The sequence below is a fragment of the Bos indicus genome, chromosome 1 (genome assembly GCF_029378745.1).
Source record: "Bos indicus isolate NIAB-ARS_2022 breed Sahiwal x Tharparkar chromosome 1, NIAB-ARS_B.indTharparkar_mat_pri_1.0, whole genome shotgun sequence".
Taxonomy (NCBI): domain Eukaryota; kingdom Metazoa; phylum Chordata; class Mammalia; order Artiodactyla; family Bovidae; genus Bos; species Bos indicus.
Window position 1 is genome coordinate 45580590 of NC_091760.1, and position 23437 is coordinate 45604026.

Here is a 23437-nt window from a genome sequence, read left to right on the forward strand (position 1 = left end):
GGGGAATCCCATGATCACAGGAACCTGGCAGGCTACAGTCCATGGGCTCATGAAGAGTCAGACATGACTAAATGACTAGCATTTCATTTTCTTTTTTCCTTAGTGAGTCTAGCTAAAGGTTTGTCAATTTTGTTTCAGTCAGTTCAGTTCAGTTCAGTCACTCAGTCTTGTCCGACTCTTTGCGACCCCATGAATTGCAGCACGCCAGGCCTCCCTGTCCATCACCAACTCCCGGAGTTCATTCAGACTCATGTCCATCGAGTCAGTGATGCCATCCAGCCATCTCATCATCTGTCGTCCCCTTCTCCTCCTGCTCCAAATCCCTCCCAGCATCAGAGTCTTTTCCAAGGAATCAACTCTTTGCATGAGGTAGGCAAAGTACTGGACTTTCAGCTTCAGCATCATTCCTTCCAAAGAAATCCCAGGGCTGATCTCCTTCAGAATGGACTGGTTGGATCTCCTTGCAGTCCAAGGGACTCTCAAGAGTCTTCTCCAACACCACAGTTCAAAAGCATCAATTCTTCAGTGCTCAGCTTTCTTCACAGTCCAACTCTCACATCCATACATGACCACTGGAAAAACCATAGCCTTGACTAGAAGGACCTTTGTTGGCAAAGTAATGTCTCTGTTTTTGAATATGCTATCTAGGTTGGTCATAACTTTTCTTCCAAGGAGTAAGCGTCTTTTAATTTCATGGCTGCAGTCACCATCTGCAGTGATTTTGGAGCCCAGAAAAATAAAGTCTGACACTGTTTCCACTGTTTCCCCACATATTTCCCATGAAGTGATGGGACTGAAAGGTTGTTGTTGAATCACGCGAACACACCAGGATTCTTGGCCCCCGGAGGAGAAGAATTCAATCCGGGGCCAGAGACGAGGCTTGATCGCTCAGAGCTTTTGTGTAATAAAGTTTTATTGAAGTATAAAGGAGATAGAGAAAGCTTCTGACATAGGCATCAGAAGGGGGCAGAAAGAGTACCCCCCTGCTAGTCTTTAGCTGGATGTTATATAGTCACTAGCAGTCTGTTAATGAAAGAAAGGAATGTCTTAAAATTCAGAATGGCACCAGGCCCCTCACCCATAAGATGCATTTTGGGATAATCTTGGCACCAAATGGTTTATCCTGGGCCATAAAATGATTAACTTGAATCTTGAAGAAGGGCAGACCACCATACAAATAGTTTCATTTACATAGATTAGGGGAACAATATCCATACTGGTTTGTCAAGTAGGTTCTGGGCCAAGAGGCGGAACCGACTTGGAGACAGTTTGGGGTAAAGGCATAGTACATTAGCATAGCTTAAGACAAACATTTCCATAAGAAAAAGGCATTGGTTATCTCTAGACTCGAGAATAGCTAACTTCAGGTGAAGCCGGGTGTCATTATGGCAACACAATATTTTAAGAAAAACCTCCCTTTAAATTTGTATAGAGAAGGAAAAAATATTGCTAGTTTGTTTCCTCCTGCCGCTTAAGAGAGATAAAAATGTCTGACACTTGCAGGCTATTTCCTCTATTTGGAGACCCCTGGCCTTCCTGCCATGATCTTCGTTTTCTGAATGTTGAGCTTTAAGCCAACTTTTCACTCTCCTCTTTCACTCTCATCAAGAGGCTTTTTAGTTCTCTTCACTTTCTGCCATAAGGGTGGTGTCATCTGCATATCTGAGGTTATTGATATTTCTCCCAGCAATCTTGATTCCAGCTTGTGCTTCTTCCAGCCCAGCATTTCTCATGATGTATTCTGCATATAAGTTAAATAAGCAGGGTGACAATATACAGCCTTGACATACTCCTTTTCCTGTTTGGAACCAGTCTGTTGTTCTATGTCCAGTTCTAACTGTTGCTTCCTGACCTGCATACATGTTTCTCAAGAGGCAGGTCAGGAGGTCTGGTATTCCCATCTCTTTCAGAATTTTCCACAGTTTATTGTGATCCACACAGTCAACGGCTTTGGCATAGTCAATAAAGCAGAAATAGATGTTTTTCTGGAACTCTCTTGCTTTTTCCATGATCCAGCAGATGTTGGTAATTTGATCTCTGGTTCCTCTGCCTTTTCTAAAACCAGCTTGAACATCTGGAAGTTCACGGTTCATGTACTGCTGAAGCCTGGCTGGGAATATTTTCAGCAATTTTGTTTAAATTTTTTCAAATAATCAGCTGTTTGTTTCACTGATCTCTTCTATTGTCTTTTCACTTTCTATTTCATTTATTTCTACTCTGATCTTTACTATTTCCTTCCTTATAGTAATTTTGGGCTTTGTTGGCTCTTCTTTTTCCAGTTCCCTTTGGTGTAAAAGTGAGGTTGTTTATTTGAAATTTTTCTTATTTCTCAAGGTAGGACTATTGCTATAAACTTCCATCTTACAACTGCTTTTGTTGCATTGCATAGATTTTAGTATGTTGTATTTCCATTTTCCACTTGTCTCCAGGTGGTTTTTAATTTCTCCTCTGATCTAACACTGGTGCTAGCAAGTTAGAATTAGAGTACAAAAATGGTTGCCACTCGTGCTGGCACTAGCAAAGTAGAGGGGGAAGAAAGTGAAAATGGAACCTGCCAGTGCTTCCATTCCTGGGAGAGAATCCTAACAGATTTCTTCCTTGCTGGCAGATGCTTTAAGATTAGCAAATGAATCCCATTCACATATGGTTTGGACTCTTCAAACTGTGGTTTTTGTGCTGTATGGCCAGGTGGGTGAGTCTGCATGCAAGCCCATTAAGAGTGGAATCTCCATTCCTTACAGCCCTTTGGTTCTTCTGGACATCAGCACTGTTGATCTTCAAAGCCAGATGTTTTGGGGGCTCATCTCATCAATGCAAGTCCAAAGGGTTCGGGTGCCTGATATAGGGCACAAATCCTTGCTCCTCAGGAAGAAGCTCTGTATCTGTGAGATCTCTTTGACTGTGGGTCTCCAACCTGGAGGTGGGGTCTTTGGTGGGACCACATCTCTGCCTCTTTTACCCATCTCATTGTGGACCTTTTGTCCTTTATTGTAGAGGAGCTGTTTGGTTAGTTTTCAGGTCTTTTTCTATTTCCATAGGAAATTGTTCCTTATGTAGCTGTAGATTTGCTGTGTCCATGGGAGACGGTGAATTCAGGACCTTCCTAGGCTGCTCTCTTGAACCACCTCCCCCACCCTCCCTTGTTGTTTTTATTATTCCTTTTGTTCTTGTTCTCCTTCTTCTTCTGTATCAAAAATTGTATAAGGTATCCAAAATCACTGCAGATGGTGACTGCAGCCATGAAATTAAAAGATGCTTACTCCTTGGAAGAAAAGTTATGACTGATCTTGAAAAGCAGAGACATTACTTTGCCAACAAAGGTCCGTCTAGTCAAGGCTATGGTTTTTCCAGTGGTCATGTATGGATGTGAGAGTTGGACTGTGAAGAAAGCTGAGCACTGAAGAATTGATGCTTTTGAACTGTGGTGTTGGAGAAGACTCTTGAGAGTCCCTTGGACTGCCAGGAGATCCAACTAGTCCCATTCTGAAGGAGATCAGCCCTGGGATTTCTTTGGAAGGAATGATGCTAAAGCTGAAACTCCAGTACTTTGGCCGCCTCATGCGAAGAGTTGACTCATTGGAAAAGACTCTGATGCTGGGAGGGATTGAGGGCAGGAGGAGAAGGGGACGACAGATGATGAGATGGCTGGATGGCATCACTGACTTGATGGACGTGAGTCTGAGTGAACTCCGGGAGTTGGTGATGGACAGGGAGGCCTGGCGTGCTGCGATTCATGGGGTCACAAAGAGTCAGACACGACTGAGCAACTGAACTGAACTGAACTGAACTGAACTAAACTGATGGACCTTATGGAGAAAGAAAGACAGTTTAAATATAGTACGATGAATGGAAATAGTGTAAGAATAAAGCACTATTGGAACACACAGGAGGTCTCCTCACAATTGAGAATTAAGCTGCAACTTGAAGGATGAGTAGGAATAGAATGGAATGAGCATGGTTCCTTATTTCCATTAGCATGGTAGCTAATGCCAAACCACAGTTGGCTTGGCTGATTCCAACTGTTAATCATGCAGGCTCTAAATCTTCAGACTTTAGCATTGATTGAAGTGTTCTATATCTGTAGTCTCCACCATGTAGCCATGATCTATGTGTGATTATTGCACACTTGACATGTGCCTTGTTATTGTTGTTGCTATTCAGTTGCCAAGTCATATCTGACTCTTTTGCAACCCCATGTCCTGTGGCTCGCAGGGCTCCTCTGTCCATGGGATTTCCCAGGCAAGAATACTGGAGTGGTTTGACATTTCCTTGTCCAGAGGATCTTCCCAACCCAGTACTACATTAATTTTAATGAATTTTAGCTTTCATACATACATAGTGACTATCATTTTGGATAGTACACGTCTAGCATGTTCTCTAGATTCCCTAGATTCAGTAGTTGATTCGAGGCCCAATGGGGTCTCAGCCTCTGCCCAAACTAGCTTTCTAGTCCTCTCTAGATGTTTCCCCAGCTACCTCTACTTCTCTGTGCTTCTGTGGGTTTTACTGCTAAAGAGATTTGGTGCTGTGTCTCTGGGTAAAAAGGCCTTTTCCTTGTCTAGCTCCCAGATGTCTCTAGTAGGCTTTGATTTGTAGTTACCTTCTTCTAGAGGTCTAAGTGCTATGCCTGCTTGAAATTCTACCTTCTTATGGAATGATTTCTATTAGTCCTATTCAGTTCCCCCAAAGCATGTGTATGCACTGATGGTTAAGGTTCACTCTGCCACTGAGTGAAACTTGATTTCTTCCTCTATTGTTTTAGGCTGACTTTGGGCCTCATCTCCTTAGGGTTTGGACAGCCTCCAAGAATAAAGCCGGCATTCAAGAAGCCTCTCTATTCCATGTCAGTTCTAGAGCCAAAAGAAGACTATTGCTTCTTTCTGTTTTAAAAACCTCAGACCCCTAATGAGCCGCTTACCCACGTATAGTTTTCTAGAAACCAGAAAGTTCATGTTTACTTTTGCAACTGCCTCTCCTTCCCCGGCACCCTGGACTTCTTGACTACATGTTGTCTCTTCCCGGCATATCCAATCAAATGCTCATCTCTTCTATGAAAACTTATGTGATTGTTCTTGTCTTTGCTTATCTCCTTGCATGAGTTTACAGTACTTTAGTCTTGATCACACATTTTAACAGTTGTGATCTATCTTGTGATATTTACTATTAGCTCATGTTAGGCTTATCTGCTAACTAGATTGTGCTACCTGGAGGAAAAGATCTTTTTCATATCTCTCACTGATCTTGGCATACTCTCAAAAACACTTATTTTCTATTTTAACAGCTCTGCTTCAGAACTTCTCAAACAGGGTTCAGTTGTTTGGGAATGTTTTATATGCTTTTAAGTTTTACTCTCATACTGCTTATGAAATATAAGGCCAAGAGCTTGTATTCTGATATATTTTAATATAATATTAAGCAGTAGATTAAACAATATCACGAAGATTGAATATTGACTTTTAGCATGGTTATATGTAGGATAATTCAATTCAATCCTGTAGTCATGAAGAGCTTTGAAAATATGTACACCTGGGTTTGACTGTGAAGTGGATTAAAACTCAGTCACAGGTGATAGGTTTTAAGGACATTCTATCTGAATTTATTTGACAAAGCACAAAGATCACCATGGAAACAAAACTGGGTTATGGAACTGCTGCCCCCCAAATCTCTGAAGAATGAAGCTGTGCTTTGCAGCTTTCCCGAATAATGGTTTAAAGATTGCTTCATCTAGTCCCATGCCTGTTGTTCTCATGACAGCTCATAGGAGACCCCTATCTGTTGGGAAATCTTATTGTGTGTTTTACTATATTTCACATATAAACTTACATAAACATCACTGTGATACAGAAGTACTTCAAAAGCCCCTTTGGATGGACAAAGAAATATTACCCATTTTCAGGTTGGTTTTCCAAACAAATGATTCTTGTGAGCCATTTTGAAGAACAAAATAGAAATGACCAAATTCATGGTAGATGGTAGTTTGATTTTTGGAAGTTTGATTTCCACTTCAACTCTGGAAGTATACCCAGAGTCTCAGCTCTGCTCTTATATTAAGAGCAGAAGAGAACATGTGGGAGCAAAAGCCCAGACACACCCTGAACTTAGTGTCCTGAACTTGCACCATTCCAGGATTTAGCAATTATTTGTACTTCCTGCTTATTATTCCATCCCTCAATCTCTCCCTAGTAGCCATTTCTGTGTGTGCCAATACCAAGGGCTTCAGGGTGTGGACAGAGCCTGAATATGCCTCAGCTTGATGGCGTCTAACAACAGCAGATACAACTCAGAGAGGAGGAATCTGGAACAGGAGTAGTCACTGTGTTAACACTGTTAACCGTGTAAACAATTTCTACAGCAAATTTCCTACAGACAAATGAGTTCCGTTCTGAGAGCCTGTTCATAAGTCCAATTTGTTTGTAAGTGCAAGTGGCTTCACTTTCACTTTTCACTTTCATGCATTGGAGAAGGAAATGGCAACCCACTCCAGTGTTCTTGCCTGGAGAATCCCAGGGACGGGGAAGCTTGGTGGGCTGCTGTCTATGGGGTCGCACAGAGTCGGACACGACTGAAGTGACTTAGCAGCAGCAGTACTGTAATAGGTTTATAATACTTCTCACACAAGTAATATATACATAAAAAACAAACACAAAAATAAAGAAGTATTTTTAACCTCACAATACAGTACCTTGAAAAGTACAGTACTATAGTACAACAGCTGGCATATAGGGGCTGGCATGCACATTCACATATTTGAAAGTGTGCGACTTGAAGTTTCACATGTAGGCAACTTACACTAAATAGCTAGTTCTTTGTTTCAATTTCCAGAAGAGTCATCAAGAATGAATCTAATGAATGTACTAATTAATCCCTTTCATTTAGCACCTACTCAGGTTTTGCAATGTGGAGATAACCATGTGGGTTTAAAAAAAATGAAATGATACAGTGTCCTAGTTTTAACCTTAGTTAAAACTATTAGCTTTTCATGAAAACAGTGCCTTGAAGAGTTGAGAACATTGGGAACCAGGTCAATGGTCAACTAATTATCAAGGCAAAAGATTTTGAGTAGTTTTTCTTGGCTTCTGATGAGTCCGTAGATGTTACTGATACCACTCAATTGTTGTGTGTTGGAGAAATTAATGTTGAGTTGGAAATGACTGAAGAATTACCTCTGGGTAGATGAGTGATATGAACTTCTGTAGGACCGCTCCACAGTCCACTGAATCATCACATACATAGTGAACCACTATTACGAACCAGTGAACAGTTATTCTATGAACCATAGAACAATTATTATGAATTGTTCTAGACTCTGACAAGAGTTAGAGCAGTAAATAAGATGAAGCCTCTGCTCTTAGGAAACTCATACTCTAGTGAGATCCAGAGCACAAGTAAAAGCCTGGTGTATTGAGAGGGATGGGCCAGACCTTCTTTGGGAGAAAAAGACAGAAAACAAGTGTAAAGTTACAGATAGGCTGGTGACGTTTTTCATAAAACAATAATGATTTTGGATTTGGTTTATCAGTTTGTTTGCGTATCCTTATGTACTTCTGGAAGTTAACAATATTTTATTGACATAGTCACGCACCATTTCTTCACAAATAATCCTGCACAGGAAAAGTTTTATGTAGTTCTGATTACATCAGAAAAGTTGAGAGCCTGCTGAGTTTCTGCTACCAAGAAACTTGGCATCTTTCAATTCTGAAATTTCCCCCCAGCACCTACACATTTTCTTAATCTATGAAAACAGTTACAAGAATAGAGGTCACTTCTTTCAACTTCTTAGTGCATCAGGGACCATCACATTCAACAGAACAGCCTGGGGCCAGCACAGAAGCAGCTCTCTGAAGACACAGTAAGGGCTGCAGTACAGCCCAGACTTGACATGGGGCTCAACCTGGGGAAGGCGATGGCTTCATGGGCTTCCTTCTCAGGACAGGGCTCCTTTTTGTAATACTCAGCTGAGCTCAGTTTCTTCAGGACCTACTACAGTCCAGAGATTCTTTTGTTTGTCTTAGAAATGGTTAAAGTTATGAATTTTGAATATGATGCAAACAATTATGTTACATATTAGAGGTTTATTGTGTCTGTTTGCTTATAGACTGCTTTAATCCACAAAATGTTCACAGGTAGCTCCAAAGACAAATAAAAGTGATTTTCTTTTTGAGGGTGCCTCTTCCATTTGCACAGATAATTTGGAGTTTGTTGTACTATAGATACAGATAGTTTGGGGTTTTAATTTTAAATGGAATAATGTAAGATGACTTTCATTCTCCTCAGGTTGGTTAAATCTCGATTTACGAGGTTCTGCCCTTCAGAAGTTGAACTGCTGAAAAATGCTGAACGAGAACAAGATTCAGAAGAAGAGATGTGACTTTGATGGGCATCCAGTCTTTCTAGATGAAATTTTTCTTTTTCTATTATTTTTGCCTTTTTATCTTTTGTTTGGAGAACAGCTGATTGAGAATGATTCTTGGTGTCATGATATTGGGGGCTTGAGGTGGCTCTCTCTAGATTAGTTAAAGCATGATGCCCACATTCTGAAAAATACTTGTTTTGTTTGCCTTATAGATATATATGCTCAAGGTTCCTGGGCTTACTATCATTTGTAACTCATAGATGGGATTTCACTTGTTTACTGCCTTGCTACGGTGGGAAATAAACAAATCCGTGGATCTTGGTTCAAACACCTCAGATATTTTTGTTATTCAGCTGCACCCCACCTTTATATCATGAAGATAGAACCTGTGTGACACTGAAATTCCTTTTCGCGAGACATCTCTTTCTGTAGCACCTGTGTTCTCTCCTGGGAAGAGCAAGCTGGAAGTCATCCTGTGGTGCACTCTCTCAAAGAAGATAAAAGGCATGATCCATGGTTACAGAAGGGTACGTGGTGAAAAAGCCATGAAAATCTAGGAAAGGAGAGTTTGAATATTATCTGTAGAGGAAAAAATCATCACATGGCTTAGTATGGCCACCATGCCATCTACCCTGCTAGAATAACTGAGGGGTTAAAACAGAAGCCTTTTATGGAATACATGGGTAAACAATCAGAGCCCTTTTTCACTGGTGGACTAAGTAACTCCCAAAGGAGAGTCTGAAATTCTTTCTCATTCTGGCTTTACCATCACTAGCCTCTAGGGTTTAAACAGTGACCATGTCTTCTCTGTGAAGGTAGGGAATTCAATCAAATGGATCAATTTCTGGCTGTCATATTTTATGAATCTAGAATCTCTGAGACAAAATTGAAGCTAATTTAGTACAGATTAGTCAGAAAGGCCAGTCTCTGCTGTGACAGGAAAGATAAGGAGCACTGCATGAGTCCATGGATGGCTGACCTGAATATGAAGGAAAAGAGGCAGTCTAGCAGGTAGAGGAGCCTGGGGGGCTAGTCCATGGGGTCACAAAAGAGTTGGACACAATTTAGTGATTAAACAGCAACCAGAAAAAAAGTGAGTAGCTGGAGGTGACATGCACTCAATTTAAACCAGAAGCTCCCTGGTGTTCCAGAAGCACTGACTAATCCAGAAAGCTGCCCCAGTCTGGTATTTTCACATGACAGTGAAGAGGGATGTGAGTGGATTCTTTAGGCCAAAGGACTGGACCCATTTCTTTTTTTATGTAATGGTTGAAAAGAGCTGATGAGGGGGCCTAAAGGTTTATCTTGAACAATGCAATAGACCCTAGTACATTTCTGGCATATGAAATGCCCACATGCTGTGGTCCCCAGGTGACCATGGCATTCTGCCCCCATATGTATACTATATCTTAGGGCAAGTTTCTATGATTTTTGGCAATTTGTATTTCAAACAAGTGAGCTGTCAACTGCAGTTATGTCAAAATGGCATTGCTGGTACCTAGGCCTGAGTAGGAACTCTATGATAATTAGCATGAATGAGATTAAGTCTGGAGTTTTGAAAGCTGTAAGTGTAAATATACTAGCAGTCTTTACAAGATAGCAGAAATGTCTATTCCTGCAGTTTCTTCACAGAGAGAACACAAGTGAGATGCAACCCAGTGAGTTCTCAGAGGAGAAACTTCCTGTTCAGGTCTAAGTCCATAGTTTGGGGTTATCTGCCTGTAGTCCATGAAATGAGCAATAAACTAAATATAATTAATATAACTTTATGGAACCTTCATCAAGAAAGGAGTAGAGGAAGAGCATCCTCCCGTACTTTTGTTTGTATTTTATCTCAACTTTTCCAAAAACAAGTCTCAAGTCCTGAGCTTTTATCAAGCCTCTTCAGAGTTAACCCATGCTTGATATGCCATAACCAAGGGAAAGAGATTCTTTAAATAACTCAGAACAATATCAACATGGCTATGGATATGGTAATACCTCCTCAGCTATTTCTGTGGTCTCTAATACCTCCTCAGTGAATTCTGTGATCTCTTACCACCGTTGCTTAGGAAACTGCAGCCTCGCATGGCACCAACTGCCAGTTCACTGTTGAACTGGGAGATCAGGTTATGACCAGCATGGTGTCCTCCTCATCATGTCACTACAGGGCTCATTACTCAAGGTTGTAGTGATTGTATCTTGGATGTGGATTAAGAAGGTGATGCAAGAGTTACTGAGAACTACAGGAGCAGTGAAAATAAAAGCTGAGAAATGACAAGGTATCCCAAATGCAAGGAATGAATAGATTACAAAGCATGAAAGAAACATTTGTATACATGGAGAATAGATCCATGCCGAGGACCAGCCCCGGCTGATCCAGGGTATTCGAAGGAGAGACAGCATAGGCGAGGATCAGGATACAATAGCTTCAATTAGATATTAATTAAAGATATAAAGAGTAATAGAATAAGGATAGCTCAGTAGGAAAATTCAGTGGAGAAAAGAGGCTGAGTAGCTTGGTTTACGCGGGAGACCAATAAAACTTCAAGACAAGAAGTTTGCACCACTTACGTAGGCCGCAGGCGTCCTTCCGTTCTCCCGAAGGAGAGGAGACACTGAGGCCTCCCCGGTCGGATCTTAGAAGCCCAGGCATAATTAGTAAGCATGGTGGGTTCCGCGCTCCAGATGGAGACTCAGCCAGAGTGAGAGAGAGAGCGACATGGGGAGACCAGTATTTCGAGAAACTGATCCCAATTCTTTATTTTCCAGAGTCTGTTTTTATACACTGAGATGTTATACAAAAGTCACATGGGGACAGCAGTCCTGACTTTTATTAAAGTCAGGTGCTTCACACAAATGTATACAGAGGTCTTAGGGGTGTTACATCATCTTCTGGCCAGGGGGGCCTGCTGACAATTTACGACCCTCTCCTTGTGACAGTGGTCAGTCAATCAGGACACTTATTTCTCCAGGGCTGATTATTCTCAAAACAGACGCCACCCAAATAAAGTTACATTCCTACAGGGTGAGGGTGTAGTGGGTTTTAGTTAAGGAAAGAATTTACTTAGCCTAAGGTCTAACGTGATTAATATCAAAGGTTAATACTTATTCCTTCTATATATTCATTAATGTGTGTAAGGGCAGGGGATATGGAGACTTAGCAACAAACATTGGCTCAACAAATGAAAAACCCTTCACCAACACAATTTCTAATTAGCCCACTATACTTATAGTTTTCTAACTTCTCTAAAGAACCTGTTTTTAGAGGGTTTAAAGCATCTTGTGCCTCTCACGGTTGGGAGGCTGTGAGCAATCACATGTGGCCGGAGGAGCCTGTCAGGCAGGCTAGAGAACCTTCAGAGGAGTTTGTAGGTTAAAACACTCTTGTCACACCCAAGAGTTTTTATTGACTGGAGCTCTAGGTTAACTCCTTCTCCGAAAGAGGTGGTGGGGGACAGCCCCCTGTAAAGTCAAAGATGTAGGAAAGAGCACAAAGTAGTAAAGTAGGCAGGCTCTGGTTATGGGGGTAGACGCTCAAGGATTTCCAGGGGGACTCCTGAGGCTCGATCCCGCCTTTGCGTATGTCGAGCCTCCTTCCTCATGACCTTTGCCATGGGCGGAGTACCTCACTCTGGCCCCCAACAGATCCAGAAATTCTATATTCTCCTAATCTGAATTCCAGATGGAGAAGATTGAAAGAATAGAGGACATGCATGAAATAATAGATAAGAATTTCCCCTAAATAATAGCAATAAAAGGAGATGTTTGCTTTAAGCTTGGAGAGGTGCTTCAAGAGCTGTGCAGAAAATACAGTGTTTGGGTTTCTGATTCATACAAGTAAAAATGAAAAATATAAGCCATTCTTATAAATTTAAGTTCAATATGTGAATAGTATTATTCTATTTTTAAGTCTGGAAAATTTAAGCATTCAATTTTAAGGAAACTTTAGTATTTGGGGCACAATTTTAAACTTAGATAATAAGATTGCCCTTTAGATTTCCTCACTGTGTTTATGAATTAAATATTTTTTCAGATTCTTGAGTACTTTAATTAATCAACAGATCTTCTCAAGTTGTTATTATTAAAAGCTTAATTTATTAAACTTTTAAATGTGGTATTATTTAAACTTTCTTAAATATTCCAATACTGTATAAACAGTGAGATTGCAACTGCAACTCACAAGCATAAATTTGTTGGTCAATCGCACACTTATAAACTGAACTTACAAGACTAATCTGTGTAGATAAAATTATTTGTAGGATATAAATACTTAAAATACTATACATGTACAATTCTTTAAGGCACAAATATCAACATTTGTTGATTCTGATGCTCTTAAACATTTCTGTACTTAGCTGGAGTAAGTAACTTACTGGTAAGGAGATGATTTGTTTACAACAGACAATGCCAGGGACATCTAGTCTGCTTGTCGAGATTTTGGGCCCAGATACTGAACAGGACAGGATTCTTGACAGTGACCCTAAAAGCACTTTATGAATGAATGACAGTTAGGAATGAATCCTGTTATTTACAGTCACTACATCAGACCCTCCACATAGGCTGTCTCCCAGTCTTGCACAGCACATGGAAGGAGGCTTCCCCTGCTGGAGTCATACTTAAAATTATCTGTCTTTTCTGCCTACTTGTGAAAATCTGCAACCCCTGCCCAAGCTGCCATGTCACTTGATGGGATTTCACTATTCTTTAGCTCTTAAGATATTAATTGTGTTTCCTTCTAAGTAGAAATTTCTGAACTTGATAGAATCCTCCACTCCCCCTCACCCCCCTGACCATTTCCTATATGATGAGACTACTCATTTTCTGCAGATATTAAGATGATATTCTAATGAATTCTAGGTCACTCTCTTTTAACAATGATTCAGCAGCTCTGAGCTTGGATGTCAGTATTTCTTAGCCTTTAATCTTTTAAAGCCAGGACAATACCTCTCTGTTCAGTGCTTGCATGAATTGTGGGAAGAATTGATATGACTAATGCAAAAGGTTAAAATGGAGGCAAAAGAGTGCCTCCTGTCTGGTTCCTCTCATGAACCTGAGCTCTTCTGCCTGTTTTCAAATGTCCAAAAGGGAGAATTAAATACTTTTAGTAAGAAGCCATGTGGAGGAGCCCAATATAAGTCCCACTTATAATTTGTATCTGAAGCCAAAATTAAGGTGATAAAACACAGAAAAACTCAGCCAAGTAATCAAAGGGCTAAACAGTTTAAGTTGAAACAATTCTCTCATGTGCTCAGAGACTGACTTCGGTTGCTTGGCTTCTCAGATTAATTCTAAGTTGACTAACATTACACCCGAATAAAATAAAATTACTTTGAATGTACTTCAATATGTAGTTATACTGTCATATTGTCTAACACAACCCCTGTTCCAGAAATGTGACTTGTTCTCTGTTTCCTAAAATTTGTTTAAAACATGTGTATTTCTGTGTCTGTATCATACCAATTGCCCTTTTTTCCCCTCCTCCTCTTTTGCAGCTTAACTTCAGGAGATTCTTTAAGGCCCGGTTTAAAGCTCTTCTTTCCTATTTCTTCTTACCACCCTTTGCTGTTTATAAGTTCCTACGGTATGGAGCCCAGAGCAGCACAGGATCATAGGCTGTTCAATCCCCTAATTACCTCTGCAATGAAATGCTATCTTGTTGCTAAGCTGTAATTCCCTAAAGGCAGTCTCACTTTTTTCATCTCTGCTGTAGCACCTAAGGAATTCTTCTAAACCTGCAGCATTGAAAGGTGAGCTAGAGGAGTAGGAACGAGAGAGAAGAATCAAAGGAAAATATACTTTAAAGAAAACAGGGCCCCAAAGGTTGTCTATGGGTGAAGATTCTGAGACCAGATTTAGTGATTTATCTAAGATTGTGCTGTCAATTAGTGGCCAAGCCCATGATGGGATATAAATCTCCTGACCCCGGGACAGAGGGCTCTGTCCGCTGAAGAGGCTTCATGACTACACAGTGAATGGCTCGGGTCCGTCTTCAAGGGACCTGCTTCATTCATAAGACCCATTGTCCCCCAGCCCTGCTTTCCACACAAATGTCCATTCAGGGGAAGAGACTTTGGCTTCTGTTCTAATATGTCTGGTGATTTGATTCTGGTCAGAATTATGTTAGTTTGGGCTGCTGTAATAGAAGACCATAAACTGGGTAACTTAAACAACAAATGTTTGTTTCTGACGATTCTGGAGTCTTGGAAGTCCAAGATCATGGTGCCAGCAGATCTGGTGTCTGGTAAAGGCCCACTTTCTTGTGGGAGAGACAGGTCTTCTCTCTCCAGTCTCTTTCTTATAAGGGCGTTAATCTCAACACTAGAGCGTCACCCTGATGACCTAATTTTCTCCCAACAGCCTCAGGGCCAAATATCATCACACTGGGATTAGTTTCAACACATGAATTTTGAAGGTACACAAACATTCAGTCCATAGCAAAAATTCAGCAGAGGAATCACCAATACAGGGATGACCATGACACTGTGTTCTTCCCAGCTGATACTTTCCCTTCTCCTCACCCCTTGGATAAATGTATCTACAGTTACTTCATATCTGATGTGTCCCCATTATGGATGAATGGTGAGTACTTAGCAGCAGAAAAAAATAGCAATGATGCTACCCTCTAGTGGTAAAGCATGGAAACACAACTCATAAGCCAAAACACCATGTTTCACACCTGAAAAGAGCGCTTCACTTATCAAAGTAACATGTCAAACCACAAGCATTGTTAGAAGAAGAGTTTGGGTAATTTAAAAATATATTAGATTTTAATTTATCAGCACCCTAACACATTGTGATGGGTGGAGTTTTATCTCCTCAAGTTCAAGTTGAAGTCCTAACCTCCAACACCTCAGACTGTGAACTTATTTGGAAATACAGTGCTGTAGATGTAATTAGCTTGGAGAAGGCAATGGCACCCCACTCCAGTACTCTTGCCTAGAAAATCCCATGAATGGAGGAGCCTAGTAGGCTGCAGTCCATGGGGTCGCTAAGAGTCGGACACGACTGAGCGACTTCACTTTCACTTTTCACTTTCATGCATTGGAGAAGGAAATGGCAACCCACTCCAGTGTTCTTGCCTGGAGAATCCCAAGGACGGAGGAGCCTGGTGGGCTGCCGTCTATGGGGTCGCACAGAGTTGGACATGACTGAAGTGACTTAGCAGTAGCAGATGCAATTAGCTTAGTTAAGGTGAGGTCATACTGGAGTAGGGTGACCCCCAATCCCAATAGACTGATGCCCATATAAAAAGGAATTTGGGTGAAGATACACATAGGGAGAATATCATGCGGACAGGAAGGAACAGACCGGGGTGCCAACAATGCCAGCAAACCATCAGAAACAAGGAGAGAGAGTTGGAACAGATTCTTTCCCAGCACCTCTAGAGGGAAGGAGCATGACCCCACCAATAATTTGATCTTGGACTTCTAAGCTACCTGAACTATAAGACAATAAATTTCTGTTAAGCCACTCTATTTGTGTTACTTTGTTACAGCAGCCAAAGAAAACTAATACATTCACTACTCTAACATCAGTTTTAAATTTAATGTTTTAGACTTCAAAATAAGATATGCATTTGAGCTGGGAAATGGCATACTGAAGGTTATATGGCAATTCCAGACATGAAAATATGATCTCTCCTATGTTTTGTTAACAGCCATAAAATACGTTGTCCTTATTGGGAAAACTGCTGACAAGTGGCTTGGTTATACATTTATGCTTTTTTTATGGCCTTACTCAGGTTGGCAAGTTTCCTTAACTGTTTTTTTTGTTCAACATTTCTCAGGTAGGTAGTTTACACTTGGAGAGTAAATCATTTATCAACAAGTAACTTCTGCATTATCATCTTTGGTATTCTCTAAATTTTATATGCCTGTTCTCTAACTAGATCACAAACTCCTTGAGTATCATACACTAATATTAAGCTTTCTGGGAATTACAGTCCTTTTCTGGAAAATGCACGGTGTTCATCACAAGATGCTCTTGTATTAGCCAAGGTTTTTCAGATACATAACCTGTAAGATATACACACACACATATATATGAGTTTTCCCTATGACTTCGCCTGCAAGAGCCCCAGGAGACTCAGGTTTGATCCCTGTGTCAGAAAGTTCCCCTGGAGAATGGCACAGTAGCCCATTCCCTCCAGTATTCTTGCCTGGAGAATCCCACGGACAGAGGATCCTGTGGGCTATAGTCCATGGGGTCACAAAGAGTCAGACATGACTGAAACGACTTGGCACATACATATATATGATATATTTAATTAAATTTTTGTTTAGTTTGAAATTTAGTTGATTTATAATGTTTTGTTAGTTTCAGGTATACAGCAAAGTGATTCAGTACATATATCATGATATTGAATGTAGTTCCCTGTTCTATTTAGAAGGTCCTTGTTGGTTATCTATTTTATATATAATATTGTATATATTTTAATCACAAACTCCTAGTTTGTCCCATATATATATGTGCATATATATATATATATATATACAATTTATGTATTTTAAATAACTGACTCATTGTGGAGGTTGTCAAGTGCAAAATCTGCAGAGTGCCCTCCTAAGCTTTTAAGAAGGCAGGCTGGAAAGAGTTGATGCTGCAGTTTGAGTTCAAAGGCAGCCTGCTGCAGAATTCCGTGATAGGTGGAAGTCAGTGTTTTTCTGTTAATATTAAGGTCTTCAACTGCTTGGATGAAGGTAATCTACTTTACTCAAAGTCTACAGATGAAACCATTAATCTCATCTAAAAATCACCTTCACAGAAACATCTGGAATAAAGTGTGACCAATAAGAAGGAACCGGGGCCTAGCTTAGTTGACACATAAAATGAAACTTCATGGCCATTAGGGATTCTGCTTACTTGATTTCATGTGTTTTTGTGGTTTCCTCAACCCTGAATCTGGACGGGTCTTACAATTTTGTTTCACCAATGAAATGTGGTAAGACCATGTGGCAAATTATGGTCTTACACTTTAGGAGGTCTTGCAGCTTACCCTGTTGCTGTCTTGAAACCTAGCCTGAATGTGAAGGAAACAAGGCTATTCTGTTGGGAAATCTTCAAGGAGGAGGCCCTGGAGCAGAACAGACCACGAGGTAGAGAGAGGCCCTGGCAGTTGGCCTTTCTGGTCATCTCAGCTGAGATCCCAGACATGTGAGAAAGGTCATCTTGGATCCTTGAAGCTCCTGTGAAACTTTCAGATGATTCGGCTATATGATCATGTGGAGCAAAGCCACTGCTGCTGAGTTCTGCCCAAATTACTTGATTATGAGGAAATAAATGATGGTTGTATTTTAAATCACTAAACTTTGGAGTGGCCAGTTATATAGCAATAGATAATTGATATTTGGGCCAATGATTTCTGTAAAATAATTATACTAATTGAGAGACTTAGGATCTAGAATATTATCTTGTTAAGATATAAATCATAGTGCTTTTTGACACAAGACATTGAAAATATCAACTTAGCTCAGTTAAGCTTAAGACTTTATATTACTATTTTCAGGAGGACTAGCATTTACATGGGACTAATGTTTCTTGGCTAAAGCTCATGTCTATTTGCTATAAATTCTGGATTCGTCTTTCACCTGGAGCTGGGTTTTTAGAAAGGAAAAGAATAAAACTATTCCCACACTGTTATCCCACACTATGTTTCTTAATCTAACCCATAGTAGACCATTTCTCTCTGCTTTCAGTCTTGACCACATATCTGTGCCCATCAGCTCAAACGAGGGATGAAAAAGAGAAGAAATAAAAGAGAAGAAAACAGGAAAGGAATTTAATAGGAATATGTTGGAATACATGGAGAGAGAAATTGAGATTCTCTGGAGCAAGATGCTGAGGTAAATTTAAAACTAAAAAAAAAAATTGAGGGTGCCTTTTCTTTCCTCTTCTGGGGCATGAAGAGGTTAGCTCAGGGTTACATTAACCAAGGCTTCCCCAGTGGCTCAGTGGTAAAGAATCCACCCGCAATGCTGGAGATGCAGGAGACACAAGTTGGATCCCTGGGATAGGAAGATCCCCTGGAGAAGGGAACAACTGCTTCAGTATTCTTGCCTGGAGAACCCCATGAGGTTACAGAGGAGCCTGGTGGGCTACAGTCCACGGGATCGCAAAGAGTCAGAAATGACTGAACACACATTAATCAGAGTGCAGCATCTTCCACATACATTTGAGTTTCTTAGGCAACAAGCTACTACTAGTATTAAACAAGGTACTTCCGTCTATGAAGAAATCAGCCCTTGAAATACGATCTGGAACACCTTGCTGTGGGGAGCATAGGAGGTACCTGATGAATAAAGACACACAGAGCATGGGAAAGCAGAAAAGCACAAAGAAAGCAAGGCGAGTGACTTGGTAACTTCCTCTTGGCCCAGCAAAGGTTTTTTTGATATCTTTCTTCCTGTCCTCCATTGACTAGGTAGAAACAGAGGATGGTAGGGTTGAATAGAAATATAAACAGGTGAGTTCAGGCTTCTCTATAGGCAATAGTTCAGACTTTTCACTAATTAAGGGGTAGATAATGCCACTGGGATATTTTCCAATAGAGAAACTCAGAGGCTCAGTTCAGTTCAGTTCAGTCGCTCAGTTGTGTCTGACTTTTTGAGGCCTCCCTGTCCATCGCCAACTCCTGGAGTTTACCCAAACTCATGTCCATTGAGTCAGTGATGCCATCCAACCATCTCATCCTCTGTCGTCCCCTTCTCCTCCTTCCTTCAATCTTTCCCAGCATCAGGGTCTTTTCAAATGAGTCGACTCTTCAACTCAGTCAACTGAGGCCACATCAGGTGGCCAAAGTATTGGAGTTTCAGCTTCAGCATCAGTCCTTCCATTGAACACCCGGGACTCATCTCTAAGTTATAACAGATGGGGAAGTTGAGATTGGCCTTCCTCATCAATGCTGTGGGAGGTAAGGTAAGCAGGTTTATATATACTTAACTCTTTGTTGGGATCACAGTCCAGATGGTAGGAAGATTAAAGGGATTTAAGAACTGCGTGACATTTCTGGGTATAAACCCATTAAAAATCTAGTTGAATAAATGAATAAGATAAAACAGAATGGTAGTTTTACATATGACAAAAAATATAGTCTACTTATGAATTTTAGCATACTTATCTGATATCTGGCAATCTTTAAAGCCATAAGATTTCCCATAAGCATTAACAAAGGAATATCCTATTATTGAAAAAGCCATTCAATCTCTTGCCATTTGCTAGTTTACCACAAACTTGATCACTGCCTTTGGGAGAATCACCTTGAACAGTGGTTACCAAACATTTGTGGGCATAGAGTTGGAGATTGCTGGGCCCACAGATTGCTGAGCCCTACTTCAGATTCAGTAGATTTCCTATTTTATTTAATGAATTATAATATGTTGTAAACATCATTTATTTTGATGCTCAAATTGTCTCCCATTTGGTAATGGAGAGTCACTTCATGCTGGAGTCTGTGTCCATTTAATATGTACCTATCATTCCTTGTACACTTTTTTGCTTTCTGGTCTAGGATAGTCTAGGCTCAACTTGGATTTTCCCTGCCCCAGTCTTGGAATTAGCCATTTCCTAAAGGAGCCATATTCCTTTTAGTGGAAAATTGTTTTTAGAAGTCAGAATCTGGGCATTGGTGTGCTTATTGCTAATGGGGTATAACTGCTTCCAGGCCCTATGAGTGGCTGGAGCTAGAGAATATCTGTGTGATACATATCACAAATGTGCAGTATATACATTTTTGTATTTAACACACTTGCATCTATGCTTGCTTCTATATTATTTACATATAAAATAAATTTATTAAACATATGTTGAAATATATGATGAAAAGTATATCAAAGTATATGAAAAACCATGAGTTTATATTGACATATACATCCAATTCCAATTCAACACTACAGTTTGTTATTCAGTTGGTCAGTTGTGTCCAACTCTTTGCAACCCCATGGACTGCAGCATGCCAGGCTGCCCTGTCCTTCACTATCTCCCAGAGTTTTCTCAAACTCATGTCCATTAAGTCAATGGTGCCATCCAACCATCTCATTCTCTGTCACCCGCTTCTCATGCCTTCAATCTTTCCCAGAATCAGGGTCTTTTAAAATGAGTTGACTCTTTGCATCAGGAGGCAAAAGTATTGGGACTTCAGCTTTAGCATCAGTCCTTCCAATGAATATTCAGGGTTGATTTTCTATAGTATTGACTGGTTTGATCTCCTTGCTGTTCAAGGGACTCCCAAGAGTCTTCTCTAGCACCATAGTTGCAAAGCATCAGCACTTTGGTGCCCAGACTTTTTATGGTCTAACTCTCACATTCATATATGACTTTTATTAAGGCACAATGGAAATTATTTCATTCAAGCACTAGAAATGAAAAGTAATATTTGTCTTTGTTATAATATGTCTTCAAAATATTTGTTTTTGTTGTATCACAGCAAGTCACAAGTTTTCAGCTTTTGGATTCATTGTTCATTGTTGCATTTATGCATTTGTCTGAGTGCCACTTTCTCTGGAGGATATTGCTTCCTTCAGAATTGACTGTATGTAGCTTTGTTTCTTTCTCCATGTTGCTGATTACTTGTTTTGAAATTCTCATGGAATTAAGTTTTCTTCTTTTGCATTGTTGTAACTCTCTTCTCCTAGAGTAAGGAAATTGGCTCTGATTATTCTTAAACATTGACTTGTTTGATGATCCTTTGTGTAACCAAACTTTTGTCTTCACCCCCACCTCCACCCAATAGCTTCCCTTGTGGTTCAGAGGGTAAAAGCATCTTCCTGCAGTGCGGGAGACCCAGGTTCATTCCCTGGGTCAGGAAGATCCCCTGGAGAAGGAAATGGCAACCCACTCCAATACTCTTGCCTGGAAAATGCCATGGATGGAGAAGCCTGGTGTATACTACAGTCCATGGGGTCACGAGTCGGAAATGACTGAGCAACTTCACTTCCCACCTCCATGTGGGACACCCTTTCCTTCTTGCTTGGGGTCTGACTCCCTATTCTAGGCTGCCATTCCATGTGGATACCCTTCCCACTAACCATGACTCTGAGTTCCCACATCAATCAGCTCATCATGAAGATGTCTTTCTGACCCGTCCTGGTCTCTGAAGCACTGTCCTCCTCTGTTCTGACTTTGATTTCCCATATGGGATTGTCTATCACCTGGACACCTTCTTCACATCTGCTTCTGATACCTCATGCCAGGCTCCTCTCCCCATTGTGTGGGTGGCTTATTCACCTTGCTTAGGGGTTAACATCTCATGCCAGGCTTTCCCCATCCTTTGCCCTCAACCATTATGAATCCCCTTCTTATCCTGTTGAATTCTGACACCTGCTCTGGGCTACTTCTACTCTATACCCCCATCACAGATACCTACCTTGTTTTTCCTCAACTATGACTTTATGGCTGAAATTTAAATGAAGGAAAGGGATCTAATAGGTTGTTTAAAATGTGAAGAAACAGAGATTCAGAAGTTTATGTGGCTTATCCCTGGTCACAGACCAAATTGAGACAAAGTCAGTACAAGTCCAGGTCCCCCTGAGTGTCAGCTATGTGAGAGCAGGAACCCTGCCTCTCTTGTTCACTGCTTTGTCTTCAGCACCTAGAGTGATGTCTCCATGAATACAGTGAATGAATGAGTGAATCATCCCCTGTGTAGTTCTTTTCCATTCCTTCTTTGTCATCTTAGTATATGTGTGCATAGGTTAATGACTTTATATGTTAATATTGGTCTATAACCAATAGAAATTCATGCTCTTATATAAATGTCAACATCTAAATTTCTGTGCCTAGGGATTTCTTCCATTCCCTGAATTTCTTGAGTGCCTAGGGGGATATCTGGCCTACAGATGAAGATGGAGACACTAAAAAGTTGTGGCTAATGTAGATTCCCAGGATTCCAGCACTTCTACCATGTGCGGAACAGAATATGTCTTGAGCACCACCAAAGCTGGTTTTTAGTCACCCCTTCAACATACCTGGAACTTTACATGAGATGAATGCCCTTAGCTACATGGCAAAGACTTGCCCATCACCAGCGCCTGCAGTCACACTGCTCAACTAAGACCATTCTGCAGATGTTCATGTGGGGCAGTGCTTCCAAAGCACACTCCTAAGAATGCTACCTCTGAAAGGTTCTTCTCAGGAAGAGGATTCTGTGGCCAAATAATGCTGGGAACTTGATAGTTCACAAGGTATGTGAGCATACGAAAGGCTCTGAGAAATCCTAGAATTGAAGAAAGCTGTTAACTTTGTGTAACCCAGTGTCACCCAGATGTCCTTAACCACAGAGCTCCTGTTCAGAGTAGTACTTGCCCAAGTCTCATTTCTTCATTCATGCAATGGGCAAAAGTATCTGTTCCATGGGATTATTGTACATATTTATAAATGAAATAAAATATGTAAAGTGCCTAGCACCTTTGTTGGTATTCTTTTACTTGGGTTTCTTATTTATTGAAAATGATTCCCTTTACTATTGAAGAGATAATAGATATATTTATTATTATAATACTTGAAAAAATAATAAAAATATAAGATGAAAACATAAAAGGGATGAAAAATGAAAAATGTTTTTCATCACATCTCTCAGATTCCCAAGAAGAATTTTTTAAATTGGAGGATAATTGCTTTACAATTAATAATTGTGGTTGTCTCAGCAGTTCAGTTCAGTCACTCAGTCATGTCTGACTCTTGGTCACTCCATGAATCACAGCACGCCAGGCCTCCCTGTCCATCACCAACTCCTGGAGTTCACTCAAACTCATGTCCATCGAGTCAGTGATGCCATCCAGCCAACTCATCCTCTGTCGTCCCCTTCTCCTCCTGCACCTAATCCCTCCCAGCATCAGAGTCTTTTACAATGAGTCAACTCTTTGTATGAGGTGGCCAAAGTACTGGCGTTTCAGCTTTAGCATCATTCCTTCCAAAGAAATCCCAGGGCTGATTTCCTTCAGAATGGACTGGTTGGATCTCCTTGCAGTCCAAGGAACTCTCAAGAGTCTTCTCCAACTCCACAGTTCAAAAGCATCAATTCTTCAGTGCTCAGCTTTCTTCACAGTCCAACTCTCACATCCATACATGACCATTGAAAAAACCATAGCCTTGACTAGATGGACCTTT

General features: G+C 40.6%; 1 protein-coding gene across 1 annotated transcript in view; it reads left to right on the plus strand.

Annotated features, from left to right (window-relative positions):
* LOC139176065 (transmembrane protein 45A-like) overlaps positions 1-8676 on the plus strand; it is a 90228-nt gene extending 81552 nt beyond the window's left edge. Inside the window, exon 6 of the mRNA XM_070777351.1 lies at positions 8275-8676. Within this exon, the coding sequence (XP_070633452.1) occupies positions 8275-8368 (94 nt within the window). The 3' untranslated portion in view covers positions 8369-8676. The remainder of the gene's footprint in view (positions 1-8274) is intronic.
* The last annotated feature ends 14761 nt before the right edge of the window (positions 8677-23437 follow it).